Source organism: Biomphalaria glabrata, chromosome 7 (assembly GCF_947242115.1).
Source record: "Biomphalaria glabrata chromosome 7, xgBioGlab47.1, whole genome shotgun sequence".
Classification (NCBI taxonomy): domain Eukaryota; kingdom Metazoa; phylum Mollusca; class Gastropoda; family Planorbidae; genus Biomphalaria; species Biomphalaria glabrata.
Genome location: NC_074717.1, coordinates 3,382,222 through 3,401,205, shown reverse-complemented (window position 1 = coordinate 3,401,205; position 18,984 = coordinate 3,382,222). Strand labels below are relative to the sequence as shown.

Genomic DNA, 18,984 nt, shown 5'->3' with positions numbered 1-18,984 from the left:
GACAACATGAAAGAATTTGACTGGCGTGTCAATAAAAGAGATTCTATCCAAGGCAAAAAAATAGGAGATAAATGGAGAAAAACGGTCGACGATTATATGTGTTGCCCCAACGGTGGTGTCTTTAAAAAGGGACATCAGTATTGAATGTGAAAAGCTCACAAGTGTCAACAGTTTTAAATATTTAGGAGCTAACGTCTCTGATGAGAAACCAAATTCTGAACTCCTGGCCAGGATTGAAGGCACTTGACAATCTGGGAAAAAAAACAAAGACATGACATTGAACACTAAGATTAGGCTGATGCGCTCCCTGGTCATGACCACATTCTTAAATTCTTGCGAATCTTGGACTCTGACTGCAGAACTCGAGAGGAGGATCCTAGCAAACGAATTGAGATGCTGCACAATCATCCTAGGAATCACACAGAAAGACCGCATCACTAACCAAGATTGTTAACGCCGGAAGTGGTAATGGTCTTAAGCCCATCATTGCCTATAAAGTGCTTCCAATGGCATGCGTCTCAAATAGCCTCTGACAACCAGTCCAACTCCTGGCCTTCACGTGTGGCTCAGTAACCAAGAGATTTGAGACAAGATTAATACTGCAAATATTAACCCACGACGACTTGCTAACTACTGTAAAAGTAAAATTCTAATAAAGTTAGTTTAATTTTCAAAATTAATTTTATGCTTCCCTAATATAATCAGAAAGACAAACTATTTATAAAAAACACCAGTTGATTTGAGTTTTCCTTCTTTTATTAAGACATATCGGTCCAAAAGTGTATAGTTTACAAACAACACAGGAAAATAATTACAACCAATAATATAAAACATATATTTAAAAATATCTAATAAAATTTTCAAATTTCAAACAGGGAACTTATAAAAAAAACATTTTTTTTATATACTTAAGTGCAAAACAATAAAACATATGTATATGTGTGTTTGTGTGCAGGGTCGGATTTAAGAGAGTGCAGGCAGGGCTAGTCCAGGGGCCTCCACATAAATAAATCCGGCCCTGTATGTGTGTGTGTAACGGTGACACTAACAAATAGATTTATAGGGGCCCATGTGTTATATCAAAACCCGAACTGCTGATATGTTCACAGCATAAAGATAGGGCCAAGTGATTGATTTATTTTCATTTGAACCAATAAATTGTTGAACTGACATAAATAATAATTCTCTCGTAAGTTAATTTCAACATAGTGTTCCACCCCCCACCCCCAAGTGACGTCATCTTCCAGACTGAACTAATTTAATGGCGTTGAGGCATAACCTACTTCATGGGCGGCCCTTTTTTTTTTGTTGGGGGGGGGGGTGTGCAAGTAGGGCCACCGTACAGAAAATGCGCCTAAAAGAGATTCTTTTGCCAGCTATACAAAATTTGCAGGGCTCCCGCATACTGCTAAAGAGTGACGATTGCTTTATGGGGGGATGGGTCATGTTTCATGCTCGGTTGGTTGTCACGTGACTTTTCACAACGCCTTTTGATTGGATATAAAAAACAAAAAGTGGCATAAAACAAATAAAGACAGTCACAAATTTAAATATGCAAATAGAATAGCACATGTGAGACACATCTTATCTTATAAGTTACAGACGTTCCTTCAAAACCGAAGGTTATTACCTCCTACGCAGGGGCGTAGCTAGGAATTTTCCATCGTTTTGGGGGCCCGGGGGGGGGGGGGCTTGACCTCTTTAGGGACCCCTGCATTATCATAATATTTAATTTATATAGTAAAAAACACTCATTTGGGGGGCCCGGGGGGATTTTAAAATTCTCCCCCCTCCTCCCCCCCACCATAGCTACGCCACTGCTACTACGCTTATCCAAGTGCTAATCTAGTCGAGTATGTCAACAAGAGACTTAAACTCGACCAAGCCATTGGTGTTCTTGGCTGATTCAGGCCACCCCTGCCTTAATGATACTAGGGAAGAAGCCCTTGTAGGAGTTTGTCCTAACACACGGAATAAGAAACATATATTCAGGGAATAAAAAAAAAATAAATCACAAAAAAAAAAAATACATGACAAAGAATTGAACCTACTCAAACTGGTTTAAATGTAGAGATAGTGATCACAGTCCCAGCTTATAAATATACAAAGTCAAATGTGTAATGTGTGTATATATTATATTGCGTAATGCTTTTTCTTTAATTTTAATGATGAAAAAAAAAAATCAATGTAATGAAATCACATTCTCCTAAGGAAATAATGCATTTTGTCAGGTTCCTAAAATATCAACAAAGAAATAACACTCTCACCATACCCGCCCCTGACCTGCACCACACTCTTTTGATCATGTGTAGGGATTAAAATAGAAGTATAAAAAAATATAAAAGACATTTGATCAAGCGAGGGCTAAAAAGTAGATAGAAATCATTTGCAGTGGTTCAGAGAGCTCCTCTATGTGTTATACTCAACAAAATCTTAAAGAAAGCAATTTAAATTACGGATAATACAGATTATTATTATATTAGAAACGAACGAGTAGTCATTCTCTGGCGCTGCCAGGGTCGAGTTTCGCTAAAGAGAAACAAAATTCATCGTAGTCCCTTTAACGGTTTCCACTGAGGAATTTTTCTGGTGATCTGGCAGGTCTACAGCAGTACCGCCTGCTGACAGGGTTATTATTATTATTATTATTATAAGCGTTCAAAAATCGAGTATTTATAAACTTAAGACTTCCAAAACCTTGTAATGTTTGGTAGGTAAAAAAGTTTCAACATTAAAAATCAAGCGAAACAAAAGATGAGTAGAAATAAAAATAAAATTGGGCATGATAAATCTAGTACTTCAATATAATTATTATCCAATGACAATTTAGGCTCATTTCATCCAGACTGGCAATACTAAAACTTTCACTTGAAACTAAAATGTGTTCAGCCCATGAGGCAGTTAATACAACTAATAGAAATGCGGTGCACCTTGACATTTGTTCTTTACAAAAATTCAACATTTGGTTATTAATGAAACAATTAAAAAAAAACACAAAACTGAGACAGTTTCTAGGCAAATATTTCGAGAACCTCTGTCTTAGGAGATTTTACAGTTTCCATTAGACATGTCGCTTTTCTCGTCAGTAGACATTTCATCGGTCTTATCCGTCTCGTCATCGACCTTATCTCTAGCAGACATCTTCGTGGTCCTCTCAGTGGACGTTTTGTCCATACGGTTGGGCGACTCAGCATGCGGGCCTGCCATGGCCTGACTTCTTTTGCCCCACTCTTCGAGGCTGGGCAATTTGGCGAGCTTGGGCAGTGGAACGGTAATCTGTGCCATGGGCATGTGCGACAGTTTGTTTGAGAATCGTTCGGGCGGGACTAAGCTGTTGGTGCAGAATAGATAAACACATAATAGATAAATTAATTACCCCAGTGGTCAAAGGCAAAATTAATTCACGAAAATATCTTATGTGAAACGGACACTTCATAGATGCAAAGGGCAATAATTTATGTGTAATAGGCCTTTTATATATGCACTGAGCAATATGTTTTTCTTTATATTCTAAACATGTAGATCTAATTCTTAAATGAATAACATAGAATACATATTAACTTATAATAAAAAGGCTTTCGTTGAGTCCGAAGACTAGGGAGGAGGACTGCAGTTTTTCACGTGGCTACATCCAGTAAGTTTGTATTAAGACGTAAAAAAATTAAAATTGGTTCCATATTTTTGAAATTCCCATTCAAATCTTTAAGTACAAAGTAGTCGATCCTAATTACAGTAAAAATTAAAATTAATTTCATATTTTTAAAATTCCCATTCAAATCTTTATAGTACAAAGTAGTCAATCCTTTTTACATTATTTCATTTTTAGCCATTTTACCTTTCATCATTACTAAAAGCCGCGCTGGCAACATTTCCAGAAGTTTGGTTCAACTTTTCAACATCCAGCTCGTCTGCTGGAGGACTGAGCACATCGTACAGCATCTAGAGTGAACCAAGATTGAAATTTTAGGACTATTAACATTCTAAATTTATATACACATAATATATAAACAAAACAGTTGATACTAAGTACTGCTTCCTGTATATCTGTACAAGGTAAAAACTGATAACAATTATAAATCAGTTCTCTCCCTTTGTTGGTTTTAGCAATAACAATAAGGAGAAATTCACATGGGACATAGGCTATATGTACAAGTCAGTACTTTGCTTCAAACTGCTAAGATTCAGATCTGCTTGAGAACTGAGCAATACAGCTTCTAGAGTTACCAGACGTCTGGCTAAAAGAGGCGATGTCCTCCTTTTTTTGGGGTCGTGTCCTGCGTGCAGCAGTCATCGGCCTAAGGTGAGATAATGTCCGACTTTTATTCTGCTGTTTACTGTCCTTTGCTTATAGAGGACTTCCGTCAGTCGATTACAATCTTTATTTTTGTTGGAAACACACAAACCCACCTCTATTATAAAGTATGAATGTTTCACTGCTATTATATATTTTAACTCTTTCTCTCCGTAATTATTTACCACATTCTAGTGGAATCAACGCTGGTATCGTCGTTTAGGAGAGAAAGGGTTAAAATGTTTTTCTCCCGATATAAAGTATGAACATTTCACTGCTATTATAAAGTGTGAATGTTTGTCATTGACACGAAAGAGTTTCTAGATTCAGGGCTATCTAAAATCTGTTACTGAGAACTCCTTTAAATTTGGATTTTTTTCCCCCACAAAGCTTATATGAAGTCACTCTGTCTACCTGGGAAATAGGTTGAACATGTTATTTCTCCGACACCCATCCTCCGATCAAACTGAAACTTAACATAATTATTTAATGTACCTAAAAAAACATGTATAAATTTGAAAAAAAATAAAAAATAGATTAATTAACTATTGGTACTTAACAATTATGTTTAATATCGAAAAAGAAAAGGAAATCAATCCACCTGTTAAATCAGCGGTTCTCAAGCTTTAAAGCTCGGCGACACTTTTTTTACAATCCTCCACTCTGCCGCGACCCCCACCCGCACCGCAATAGAAGAGTAGACAAAAACAATCCATATTTTCGATGGTCTTAGGCGACCCCTAGCAAATCGTCCATCGGCCCCCAAGAGGGTCGCGACCCACAGGTTGAGAACCCCTGTGTTAAATCTTACCTTGTCTAAACTAGAGTGGAGAACTCTTTTGGCGTCGTCAACTTTAATGAGGATGCTCGTGTACTCTGCCCAGTAGTTTGCTCTATAAAGGACATCCCTTTCAAAGTCACTGCTTGTGTTGGTGATCAATTCCTCACATTTCTCTAGGTCCTGTCTTGCCACTTTAGGGTTACTTAGAATTTCTTTGACTGCTTCTACATTTGGAGAAAAAAAAGGATATAATATTTCCAGCTTTTGAATGTGGCTCAAGTTCAGCAGGCGGCGCAACTCTCTGGTGAATTCACTTCTCTGTTGGGTTGTCACCCTTGATCGTATTTTCAGTAAAGCTTTTTTCATGCCTTCGATCACCTTATCTGACGCCATGTTGGTTTCTCTGAGCGAAGATATTATATGAAGCACGTAAGCACATTTGAACTGAAAAGATAGGGCGTTAAGTTCTGACTTGTTCCGAATGTGTTCAAGACCTTTACCTCGAAATGCGTCAAAAAAGTGGGAGTCGTCCAACTGGTTCTCAGAGAGAATCAGCTTCTCTTTCTCTTTTTTCATCACGTTCCTTTGTTTGCGGAGCTCGAGATTCTCGATTTCTCTTTGTCTTCTTCTCTCTTTGATGACACGATTGTACCGCCTGCTCTCTGTGATGAGCTGCTGGCAGACTGGACAGTGGAGGTACTGACAGCCGTCTGTGTCAAATTTATTGACGTAGCTATCCAGATCGTCTACCCTGAAAATATGGCCACATTCAAGCTTTAGAACAGGTGGTAGAGGTGTGGTCGAGTCGGTTCTGGTGTCTGAAGTGTGTTCTGCGCCGCTGTTGTTTAGTTCACCATCGTCAAGAGTTGTCTCCTGGAGCTGTGTCTCAATGCCAGTGGTGCTGGATTCTTCTTCCGCGGCGACAGTTTCCGAGACTTTTTCCACGGTCGCTGTTTCTGAGACTTTCTCCGCAGTCGCAGTTTCTGAGACTTTCTCACAAACAGCGCAGACGCATCTCTCCCCACACAGTCCAGAGCACGTATGAGAACAACTATGAAGCTTGTGTCTGCACTTATCTCCTTTGGAGCATTTATGAACCTTTTTGTTGCACTTTTCGTAGCAAGGAGGAGCGTTGCAGAAGTCTGAGCAGGATTTGGAGCACTTGGAATGGCTGCAGGAATAGCTGCATGGCTGAGTGCATGCGTTGCACTTGTCACCGCACAGCTGTGTATGTTTACCCTTGCTGCAGTAGCCGTGACTGCAACGGTCTGGGCATTTTAAAGTGCAGGGCATGCAATTTTCTCCACAATACCCTTGACATTTATGCCCACAGGGCAACTTAAAGTCACATTTTTCTTCGCAGGCGACGTGAACTGCCCCTTCAAGGCAATCAGAGCACGTGCCTTGGCATTTATGACCACAGTCAAGTGTTGCCCCGCATTTCTTGGGGCAAGGTGTACTCGTGAGCCTTTTGCTACACTCTTTCACTGATTCGTGTCCGCAGGGCCAGACAAATGGTACAAGCTCAGTGCAGTCAAAGTGACTGTCTTGTTTTCTGCAATGCCCACACTGACCAGGGCACTGATGACCACAGCTGAGCAAGGCCAAGCATTTATTTGAACAAATGGCTTCATGTTCAGGAAGTGAACATTTTACTTTATCTTCGTGGCCACATGTGGAAATAGTTTTCAAGACCAGTTCATTGCAGTCTCCACATTCTTGGTGGCACTTCTTCGTGCACTTGTGACCGTGCGGACACGACTTTGGACATTGCTTCAAGCATTTGTATTCTTTGTGCTCTCTGTCCTGAGCATGGCAGGTGCGTGGACAAGTATGTCCACAGCTTAGCTGAAAGTTACAAGGTTGACCACAACCTCCGTTGGGACACTTGTCAAAATCTTTAGCAGTGACTATGCATTCTTGAAACTCTGGGTGGTTTGTACAGCAAACGGGTATTCCCTGGCCAATAATATTCTCTTCCTGTGCAGTGGCAACAATATTTTTCCAAAGCACGCTCTCTTTCGCCAACAAATCAAAGTTGCCGATGACAAAGAGGCCTTTCTTGGCTCTGGATAATGCCACACATACTCGATTGTCAACCTTGAGAAAGCCTACAATATTTTCTAAGTTGCTTCTGACCAGGGACAAGATAATAATTTCATTTTCTTCTCCTTGGTAATTGTCCACTGCAGTGACCCTAACTCTGTGGGTAAACTTCGTTTCATTCATTGTCTTTTTAATTGCAAACACCTGTCCAGTGTAAGTAGCCAGTATGGTGATTTTAGAAGGGTCGTAACCAAGGAGGATAAAGTACTTAGCAAGGGCTGTGACAAACTTGGCTTCATGCTTGTTGGCTTTGCTTTTGGTATCATCGACACGTGACTCTAGCTCTTTGTGGTTAATGAAGAATATATTTTTTGCAACTCCTTCAATGTTCTCGTATTTTGTAACAGACTCATGGTCTTCAAGATTTTTGTAGATGTGGCGCATGATTTTGGAAATTTCTGGCCGCATTCTGTGTTGCTCTTTCAATAAGACATGGGGGACTTTGTTCTTGATGAGCCTCTCAAACAAAGATATTTCAAGTCCGTAATTTTTAGCTAGCTCATAAACAGTTGGGTTTGGTCTAAGCTGTTGGTGGTCTCCGATCAGTATAAGGTGGTTGCAGTTTTTGTTTAAGGCAGTTACAATGTGAGACTCCAACACTTCTGCAGCTTCTTCCACTACAATGATCCTACAGCCAAGAGCTTGAAGTACAGCCCTGTGTTTAGCTGCTCCTGTAGTTGTCATACCAATCACTAGAGCTGATTTTAACAACGTCAAAGTCTCGTGGCTGTTTAGCTCTTGTTTTCTTTCATAAAGATCATTAAATCTCAATACGAATTCTTCCATGCTGCGGGTTAATACTTCTTTATATTTCTGACTCCAGTATTTGTACAAAGAGAATCTTCTGTTAGGCTCCAGGGTCCAAACATCATTAACTTTGTTAGCTTCTTCTTGGGTCATTGGAGTTGTGGTTATAAGTTTGTGTCTGATCTTTCGAGACGACAGAACCTTTTTGTGTTTCACTGTCGTCCACTCATAAGCATCCTGTTCTGTCGTTACATCAGCCTCTTCCTTTATGCCTAGCATGTCCATTCTCTGCATCACTGAAGCAAAACTGTCTTTCGAATACTTAATCTTCTGCAGAGATGCCCTCGCAGCATTTCCGACACCAAAATCATCATCATCACTGTCATCCCCATCGTCGATGATTCGGGCATCTTGGGCCTCTTTGGAGGCCTCTGCATCGTCAAAGTCATCTATGCTGACACCAGAATGTTTGCCAGTGAACGCCTGGATATCATCCAGCTGTTTGTGCAGGCTGTTGTGAAGTCCAAGAAGCCAGCATTCGACAAGCTTGTCGTTGTATTCTGAAGCCTGCGTTTTGAGCACAACAGAAGATAAGCGATGCAGAAATTTGTCTATCTCAAAGTAGCTCTGAAGTACCCACTGCAGCAACTGGTCAGGCAAAATTGATGTGAAAGAAAAATGAAACATACTCTGCAGGTTATTAATTCTTCCTTGAATGTAAGGATCCGGGGGAAACTGGGATAAATGCATCATTTCCTGATATAAGGCATTCCTAAATTCGCGCAGCAAACAAGTGTAAAAATGTGCTCTTTGGATGATGTCCATATTGTCAATATAAGGCACAGGTTCTGCGTGTCTCATGTTCAAGATTAGGTTTGTCAAATGTTTCTTTATTGCGATAGGGACTACTTTTTGTAGCGATTCATTGGAGACATTAAGCCACTGTTTCATGCATGATTGGTTGCCTGCTGCTTGACTTTGGCAGAGACTAGCAAAGTGACTAGGAGAGATGTATGGCTTCAAGAAGTCTTCACTTAGTGGCTCAATGTCAAGGTTGTTGATAACTTCATGTGTTTGAAAGATCTTTTTAGCATATTCATTAAGTTCCTCCATACATTTAGCTTTCAGTGCTCGCACGGCCCTATCGGTTGATTTCTCTTTTCTAAACTTCTGTTTCACAGTTCTCAAATTGTACTGTTCAAGGAGCTCTGAACTGCTTTTACCACCAACACGAATGATTCCTTGAGGGCAAAATTTTAGCACCCCCTCCAAGAACTGGTCCAGAGCATGGTTTGTGTAGCAGACAACAAGAATAGGGTCACCTGATCTGTCCAGTGAATTCTTTAGCCTGACAAGTTTGTTAGCCAGAAGCGTCTCCATAACTTTTAGCCCTACGTATGTTTTCCCAGTGCCTGGAGGTCCTTGGATCAAAGCTATTTCCTTAGTTAGGGCCATCTGGGCCGCTTCTCTCTGTGACTCGTTGAGACACATCTCGTGAGTAGGTGGCCACTTGACAGTAGTCAGTACAGGGACAGAGGTCTCCTCAGGGTCACTCATGGGCCACTCTGGGTTCATGAGACAGGCAATATCATATACAGGCACCTGGCCATTTTGCAAAAGATATTTTGGGGGTCTGATAGACGTCTGGCATTTAATTATATAGTCTTGTAAAGGTAGATTTGACGACATCTCTTGAAGTCCTTTCAAGACATGTTGGTAGGACTCAAAGTAAGCTGTAGTCTCAACCATAACAAATGTGTCACTAGACGAAGAGCTGAAAACAGTGGTGTGGCCGGTCTTGACAGATACTGTAATAAACCCTTGAGACAGTTTACGCACGTCGCGCTTAGCAACTGTCGCGAAAATGACATTTTTGAAGTTGTCTTTAGATAGGCACAACAAAGATCCATAGATCAAGCGCTTGGAGACGTCCCACTTCACATTTTTTAGCTTGGAAACATCGAACTGCAGAACATGGTCAATGGAATCCTTGTAGTCCATATCATCGATGTGAACATTTTGATAGATTCTGATGTCGGATGACCAGAAATCTTTTTTGCAGCCACTTTTAATGAGCGCGTTGATCCCCAGGCGAAGAGGGAGGATAAAGTCCTGCTTCATGAGTCTGAACTGAATGTCAAGGTAATGTCTGACGTCGTCGTAAGCCCCGTTTACCACGGCTTGGCGAAGGAAAGGTCTGGCGTCTTCCTTTAGATCGGCCAAAGTCGGAACTACGGGCAAATCTTCGAAATTATCAGGAGGCTGCTTGGAGTCTCCGGTATCAAAGAAATTAGACTCTTTGTTTGCCAGTGCTTTGTTGCCTTCTGCTTTTACGACGTTGAATGATTTGGATTTTAAGTTTGAAAGGTTTTGAAATAAAGTGGCATCTGTTTTTATTTCGGTAAAAAATAAAGCTAAGTTTGCCAGATGACTGCTCAGCACAACGCACTGGTTAGCGTGTTTCGGCACTTTGCTTAGCACTTCTTCTATGATAGTGATCAACCAATCAAACACAGTGTTAGCATCTGGCCAGGTTTCTTCATAGAGACGTTTTTGTGTCAAAAACTCGGTCACATTTTTTTCTAGAAAACGAGCCTGGCACAGAGTGTCGAGAACTTCCTTGAGTGATTCTTTCTGGTGTTGGGATGTCATTGCGAAGCTGACAACCTTCAACAAAAGCATGATCTCTTCTGCGACCATCGTCTGAGAAAGAAAACTTTCCAGGGATTCTTTTTCTAGACACATCTGTATAATCAACTTCCCAGACTCTTTGATTTCCGACCATCTCTTGAGAGTAAAAATGAAAGGTTGCCTCCTTCTTGGACCTCTAGCCTCACCGCTTATGTTTTCAACACTAGCAGATCTACACACAGTTCCTCGTGCAGTTCCTCGTGCAGTTCCTAGTGCAGTTCCTCGTGCAGTGCCTTGGGCTCGGCCTCTCCCTCGTGAGTTACTTGGACTGCGAAATGCATCATTACTTGCTCTTCTGTAATCAAAGTTTAAAATAAATAAGTATTCATCATAGATATAGGTCAGTGCTGTTGATTAAAAAAAAAAAGATTTTCTATCAAATGAAAATGGGCGAAAAAAAAATGTCATTGTTGAATAGACTTGGACATGGGTAATCACGCTCCTACCATCAATTGTTTCGAAATACCATATTTCTTTGCTGTTTTCCAAAATGATTCGCAATCGACGTTATCAAACGCTTTTTTTTTTTGTAATGTACAAAACTGATAATCAGTCTTTTTTTAAATTAAAAGCTTTGCGTAATGACTGTTCCCAGGATAAATAATTTATGGATGTTTTATTTTAATATTTTACTAGGTCAATATTGAAATTCTAAGAAGGCCAATGCAAATGCTTTTTTGAAAAAAAAAAAAACTCTTTTAAATTGTTAGTGTTAAGTATCCTTTTCAGAACTTGCAAACCACAGGGCAGATGGTGTAAAGTTCATCTGTTTCTGTGGCTCACAGTTGACGAGGTTGTCATGTAGCCAACACAACGACAAACCGCTTTTACTTTTGTCCCAATATTGTCAGGTACCCATTAGGAGCACTTGTACGAGTTTATCGTTGCATATGGAATAAGAAATGTGCCTCTAAATGAATATGAACAATGCACTATATTTTTTTAATCCGATTTAACTACAACTCAGCTTACCCGCGTCCTTGATTTCTAGATCCAGAGTTTTCACTTCTGCCTGGAGTTCTGTTGTGCCCACCATGTCCAGAGCCTCTGGAGGAAGCACTGCGCCTCTTCGGACCAGTAGAATCTGCTTCCTGGAAACTGAAAAGTAGCAAGAATAAGCATTTCTCAAGACTTTGGAAAAAGCACCTAGATTTCTAGATCGATTCCTGGTCAATAGGTAAATATTATTAATAATGATGACTCTTACTAAGAGAGTGGGACATGCATTTGAAGCCCAAGGCTAGCACAGAAGACAGTGTGAAGTGTTCAGCAAATTTAAAAAAAAAACAAAAAAACAGCTGAGATTAGAATGGGGAAGGTTAGGTTAGTTTCTTTAAATGTGTCAAAATTTTGTCATGGGTGAATGTTCCATGCGCAGCCTAACCTTTAACCTAAGAAGCGATCTTGGGCGGAGCTTGCTTAAACACAGTGTGTTAAATTGTGAGCTTCTTAGCGATTGGGTGTTACCTAGAAACCACAACTGTCTCGACCAATGGGAGAATGTGTTATTGTCTCCCAATTGATTGTCTCGTGAGCTAACTTGCTTCTTTTAAGTTCTAGATAATCATCGCTTTCTAGAACCAGATTGATTGATTGATTTTTGATTTGAGGCACATCGGCACAATTTAGGCCATGTCGTGCCTGCTTTCTAGAACCAACTGTTTCTAATATCTTCTTATATTTTATGTTTTATGTCTATGGTTTTATCATTTTCATCCTGTGTAGTACATATCTTGATCGGTCACAATTCTACAAGGAATACAATTTTTGCTAGACTTGAAGCCACGCCCATTTTGACTCGTGTGTTATCACGTGTGACACTATTAATTATCAGCTGTGTAGTGTTGTAGTCTGGAAAATTTGGTTCTAAAAATAACAGATTATAAAGATTGTCACTTGCATGAAGTGTTTAATAACCCCAGTTATCAAGAAATGTAATTGTATCTGAACGGACTAGATCTAGATCTAGAAGACAGCCTAGTTAACCGTGAACTTCGTGTCGAATGGGAGTTCACTGAACCGAGACACATGTCACAGATGATTTGCAGCAGATGTGACGTCACAGAATGCTGGGAAGGAAATGATTCGGGTCCTTCCCTTCACATGGCCCGTAGTCTGTTGAACCAAATGGGCACCACACATGATCTGTCGACGGTTTTTCTCCATTGCATTGTCTTTTTACTTAAACAAAATCCCCTTCAATGATAGGAACGTCCATGATTAAATGTCTTCCCATCGCTTTCTCTATCTGCCTTCTTTTTTTTCCCTAGTAGGCAGTGGCGTAGCTAGGGTGGGGGAGGATTTGAAAATCCCCCCCCCCAGCCCCCACTTGAGGGGGGCCCCAAATGTGTTTTTTACATTAAATATTACGCAAAAAGCAGGGGCCCCCAAAGAGGTCAAGCTACCCGGGCCCACAAATGATTGAACATTTCTAGCTACGCCCCTGCTAGTAGGCCTACTGTTCCCTACTAAATACATTCAACATGCTAGCAATATATTTCTTTGAATAGTTCAGCCATAGCCCAGGGTATCCCCCTTAAAGATCTCTTCGTCTCTCCTCGACGTTCATTCCCACAGGTAAGGCCGAGACCAACCGTTACAGAAGGCCTGAACACTGATCACTAACGTCACAACCTGTGGACAGTTTAGACCAGGGGTTCTCAACCTGTGGGTCGCGACTCCTTTGGGGGGTCGATTGACGATTTGTCAGGGGTCACCAAAGACCATCGAAAAAATGAATTGTTATTGTCGATTCTTCTATTGCTGTATGTGTGAGCGGGGGGGGGGTGGAGTCGAAGAAGAGTGGGGGATTGTAAAAAGGGGTCGCCGAGCATAAAAGGTTGAGAACCGCTGGTTTAGACCAATAGCTCGTTGCAAGGTCACAGGTCTGTACGACGTGGCAAAGAGCTGTTGGTCCAAGCTGCCCACAGGCTGCGACGTTGCAGGTCAGTGCTGCGGCCTTCTATACCAAATGGTCTCGGTAAGGCACGTCGTGTGGTTAAACATGCTTTGTAGAACTGACGAGAATGTTCTATTCCAAGCGCCAACTAAGAAACGTTTTTTTATATGTTCATAGAATGAGAATAACAGATCAGACTGATAGATTAGTGCGGTAAAAATAACAGAGGAGAAAGATGAAGAAGAGAGGATGAGAAGATAAAGAGAACAATAAAGAGAATTAATAAAAGAAATACATAACAGAAGAGAAGGCTAGAGAAGAATGTTAGAAGAGAATTACCGAATGAAGAGAATGGAGAAAACTGGTGTAAGAAAAGACAGATTAAAGAATTGTTTTGCAATTTAAAATAGTATGTGTTGGACCAGTGTTTCCCAAACTGTGTGTTCGCGGAACCCTAGAGTTCCGCGAGGCCTGCATAGGCGTTCCACGAACTAATGGAATTATGAGCTAGTAGGCCACCACGTGAATTAATCTCTCTAAAAAAAATATAAGCAAAGTGTTCCGCTAAATACTCAGAATGTGCGAAGTGTTCCGATAAGGAAAAATTTGAGAAGCACTGTGTTGGATAAATGTTTAGCAGAAGTGTATATACTGTATATTCCAGGAGAGGATAGCTATTACTTTTGTTTTTCACATTCCGAGAAACAATTTGTGTTTCCCAGCATTCATCAAAATCAATACAGACTTCTGTAGACAGCACAAAGAAAGATTGAAGTATTTATGATGCACGACAACTGTCTACATCGATGCTCTCTCTTTCCGCGATGCTTTCACACACACGCACACTGACTGGCCACGCCCACATACACACACACAAATATTCTTTTTTTTTTTTACTCTTTAGTAATGATTTCAAGGCAGTGCGCATGTCAAACAAATAGAGGGTGTGGATATGAGGTAGATAGCTCACAAACTTAAACGAAGCGGTCCATGGTTTGTATCCTAATGGTGATTTGGTTTGATTGGGGGGGGGGGGGGGGGGGGCTAACCTACACATTAGTACGTTCCTGAGTGTAGGCCTACCCGTAGGCTACGAGAGAAGGTCAGTTATGTCAGTTATGGAGTGGGTGGGTGTGTGTGTGTGTGTGAATAGACTCTGACATAATCCCGAGCAAGTCCATCACAGTTGAAGATATTTGGTTTCACAAGCAGATGAAAGCTAGTGTGTAGGCCTATATATTGTCGATAAAAGTCATGCTAAGTTTTTTAAAGACGTTAGTTAAATTCAAGTTTTATGCAAGTTGGACATTAAGAAATTAATACGTTTAGAAATGTTTAATGGGACTAGCTGTCTGGAGCTATATCAACAACCAACACAGGTCACGGTGCACCAGATACCTGACCTAAAATTTGACTGATGTCAGTTGTATTACACAAATAGAACTCTCACTAACTTTGGAGTTTATTTCACATGCCCTTAAATCGTTAGACCTTGAATGAAAAGATTCATTTTCAAGCCATTCAGTGATTCATACAGACTGTTACACGGGTGAATAGACATAATAAACAGATCGTGACTAAACATGATATTTAGAGAGAGAGAGAGAGAGAGAGAGAGCAGCTAGCACTTATATATATGTACAAAAAGTACAAGACTTATTAAGAGGGCAGTAAAGCTGCTATCATATATGTATTTAACCATTTTTGCTTATATTTCGTTAATAAAGCAGATCATTTCTAACACTACGCCGGGAACCCGCTTGAAAGGGTTAGATTCTTATATTTTAAAAGCCCTGGTTACGTAAAGCGTTTGTCGCCATATAGATATATTATAGATCAATAGCAAGTGGTTTCTCCGACCTGTTATAATTCCAGTCATGTTGGTGACCTATGCATAAACAAGCAGGGAACACGCTTTTCGTGCGCTTGGCTGATTTTGGCAGAAATCGTGCAAAACGAAGGTCCGCTCTGCACTGTTTAGACACGGGCGACCTCTGAACACCAAGGCGACTAGGCAGATAGTAGGAGAAATTGGTAGACAATAACATACCAGTGTCTTACCACACAGTCAAAACACATCAAAAGGATAGGCCTAGTACTCTACTCATGCATGCACTCAGGGGCGGACTGGGCGTTAAAATTGGCACGGGCATTTCTATACCATCCGGCCCACAAATTGTAGGCCTATATTGTATGATGGACATACAATTCTAGGTCTACCTGTCCTCAAAATCACTATGTTAAGTTTGATAATCTATCGATAGCAGTACACATGCATACAGTGAACACTATAGGCCTATCCTTACAAGAAATATAGGCCTTTTGTTGCTATTAAATCGCAAAGTGTTTATACATAGGCCCTAAGCCCTAAAAGAATGAAGCTCTACGGATGTAGGCTATTACATTATTTCGGAAATATGTTATATTAAATAAGTAGGCCCTTATAGTAGGATCTGTAAAAGATTTTTATTTAAATACTTCACTCAGAAGGCCACTCTTAAATAGGAAAACTATAAAACATTTAACAGTAGCTAGCACACATGCGGCCCCTATCTTTCTTATAAAATTAAAATGCAGACGTGTTTAAAAAAAAAAAGATGATTACTGTGGTCCTACCGGCTCATTTGGATACCGGCCCACCGGGCATTTGCCCGAATGTCCATATAGCCATTGCAGTCCGCCCCTGCATGCGGGAAGCACATAGTACAAAAACTATATAGTCTATATAATACACAAATTAGGTTAAGCGAAAATAAATAGATCTAATTAAGTTATAGATTTAGACCTAGATCTACTTACCGGTACTGTGACATTATTTGCAGATCTAGTATGTTCAAAAGCAGATATAGATCGATATCTAGATCTAAGAGTCTAGATAGTATATAGATCTATATAGATTATAGATCTACCTGCTTCTCGATGGTTCTTGTAGCTCCTCCGGCTTAGACAAATACATCATAACATCAATGTTATCACGGACGCAATAGGCTTTAAAAGGCTTTATAGTTTATAGTCTATAGTATAGAGGTTCAGGCAATTCAGCAATTTTTTTAATACCACCCGTTCATATGTTCATTTATTCCTTTTAAAACCAATTTTTAAAAATAATGTTGTAGACTTCACGATCTAGATCTATTCCATTACAAAAAAAATGTTTCAAATGTATCTTTCTGAGACTTGTCATGATTAACAGAACAGCTTCAAGGATTACCTAAAATTGAACTGAAGTCACTAGCTACATGTTTTGCGGGAATTCCGGGAAGAAAACTTCACCGGTGTATTGTTGAGGTTTTGGTTTTAGTATCACTGTCTTAGAAAACGAGGTCAAAACTAAAAATAGACTTTACGTCACTGTCTTATCGATTTGCATGTCAAGGTCGGCGCAATGGAGATTTGTGGAAAGAAAAAAAAATCTATTGTATTTTCAATGTATAAAAGTATCAATATAGCAAAATGGCGTAAAAATCAAAAAATAAAAAATAAAAAAAATAAACAAAAAAAAAAAACAAACAGATACAAAAAAAAAAAAAACACATTTTGTTTTTAAATTAATTATTACATTAAGTTTCATCTTTTTTATTAAGACCTTTATTACTATTTTAGTGAGAGGTGTCTGCATCAAGATGAATCATAATTATGATTATCTTTGGAAGATGATACTTTTAAATAGGTCTTCACCAATGTGGTTCTAACCTTCTTCTTTTTTAGGCCTACACCAGAACGGGCAATTGTCTCCCTAGGGGCGTACTAGTAGGCCTACTTACCATTGTACTTAGCCTGTTTTCTTTCTGTGAACAGACCCAGTAACACACCACAAGATGTCTTGCTGAATACCAAGATGATCTTCTAAGGATCTTGAATGACCATTACATTAACGTAGCCTACATCCCCGACTGCCTCGAATGTCTGTCACATCTCAGAATAAGGCCGCCCCACCAATTATTAATTTCAACTTATTTGATCTGCTCTCTTCATGCTGGATAAAACAGTGCTTTAATGGGCGCCAAAAATATGAAAAATTTTCTGTACGACGTGGCGACGAGTTCTTGGCCTCCACTGCCCACAGGTTGTGACGTCGCACGTTAGTGTTCAGGCCTTCTATTACGAATGGTCTCGGTTTAACCAAGACTTTCGAGGTCGTGACGGTCATGGTTGAACGGTTGTGGCACCACACACGACCTGTCGACCGTCTTTCTCCATTCCTCTCTGTCTTTTGCCTTGAGAAGCTCTTTCAATCTCATTGACAGGACCGTCCATTCTTTTATGCTGTCTTCCCATCACTTTCTCTGTCTGCCTCTTCTTTTTCCTGGTGCTGAAGCTAAAAAGGTTTTTTTTTTTTGTGACGTGGGGTTGTTATAAGTAAAAGTTTGAGAAACACTGTTGTATGCCCTAATGCCAAATTTTATGAGAACTGAACAATGGACCTCGGATGCAGCTAGAAAGACATAAGAAAAGGGGATGGGAGATGGGTTATTAGTCTTGGAAAATATAAAAAAATAGTTACACAACCTATTTTATCGCATACTTTGACCCTTTGTTCATGACACTTACCTATACACGTACTTTATTTATAACATTCAGTGTGGATTCTCCAAAATGACATCTTTACATCAAACTGTTCTCAAACTGTGGTACGCGGACCCCGAGAAGTCCGTGAGAGGACCGAAAGGGGTCAGCAGAAATATGAAAAGTGTATTCAATTAAAATTAGTTGTTCAAGCTAACAGCCACTATATTTGATCAGATAATTTGAATAACTGTCGCCCTTCCACAGCTGTTTTATATGTCTATAGCGTAAGTCTACTAAGCCAGTCTTTGACGAACTCATAGTTCATATATAGCCTTTGACAAACTCATAGTTCATATATAGCCTTTGACGAACTCATAGTTCATATATAGCCTTTGACGAACTCATAGTTCATATATAGCCTTTGACGAACTCATAGTTCATATATAGCCTTTGACGAACTCATAGTTCATATATAGCCTTTGACGAACTCATAGTTCATATATAGCCTTTGACGAACTCATAGTTCATATATAGCCTTTGACGAACTCATAGTTCATATATAGCCTTTGACGAACTCATAGTTCATATATAGCCTTTGACGAACTCATAGTTCATATATAGCCTTTGACGAACTCATAGTTCATATATAGCCTTTGACGAACTCATAGTTCATATATAGCCTTTGACGAACTCATAGTTCATATATAGCCTTTGACGAACTCATAGTTCATATATAGCCTTTGAGGAACTCATAGTTCATATATAGCCTTTGAGGAACTCATAGTTCATATATAGCCTTTGAGGAACTCATAGTTCATATATAGCCTTTGAGGAACTCATAGTTCATATATAGCCTTTGACGAACTCATAGTTCATAGCGTAAGATTAACAACAACAAGAAAAATTCATAAGAGAAATAATTACATGAAATGCAGAAATTAAGAAACAACTAGATCTATG

General features: G+C 39.8%; 1 protein-coding gene across 1 annotated transcript; it reads right to left on the bottom strand.

Moving 5' to 3' along the window:
* Window positions 1-1,314: 1,314 nt before the first annotated feature.
* LOC106077430 (NFX1-type zinc finger-containing protein 1-like) lies at window positions 1,315-16,763 on the bottom strand. The gene is made up of 5 exons (XM_056035519.1): window positions 16,315-16,763; window positions 11,589-11,714; window positions 5,103-10,911; window positions 3,836-3,939; window positions 1,315-3,331 (listed from the first exon to the last, which is right to left on the bottom strand). The coding sequence occupies exons 1-5, from the start codon at window positions 16,326-16,328 to the stop codon at window positions 3,040-3,042; spliced, it is 6,345 nt and encodes a 2,114-aa protein (XP_055891494.1). The 5' UTR covers window positions 16,329-16,763; the 3' UTR covers window positions 1,315-3,039.
* Window positions 16,764-18,984: the final 2,221 nt, after the last annotated feature.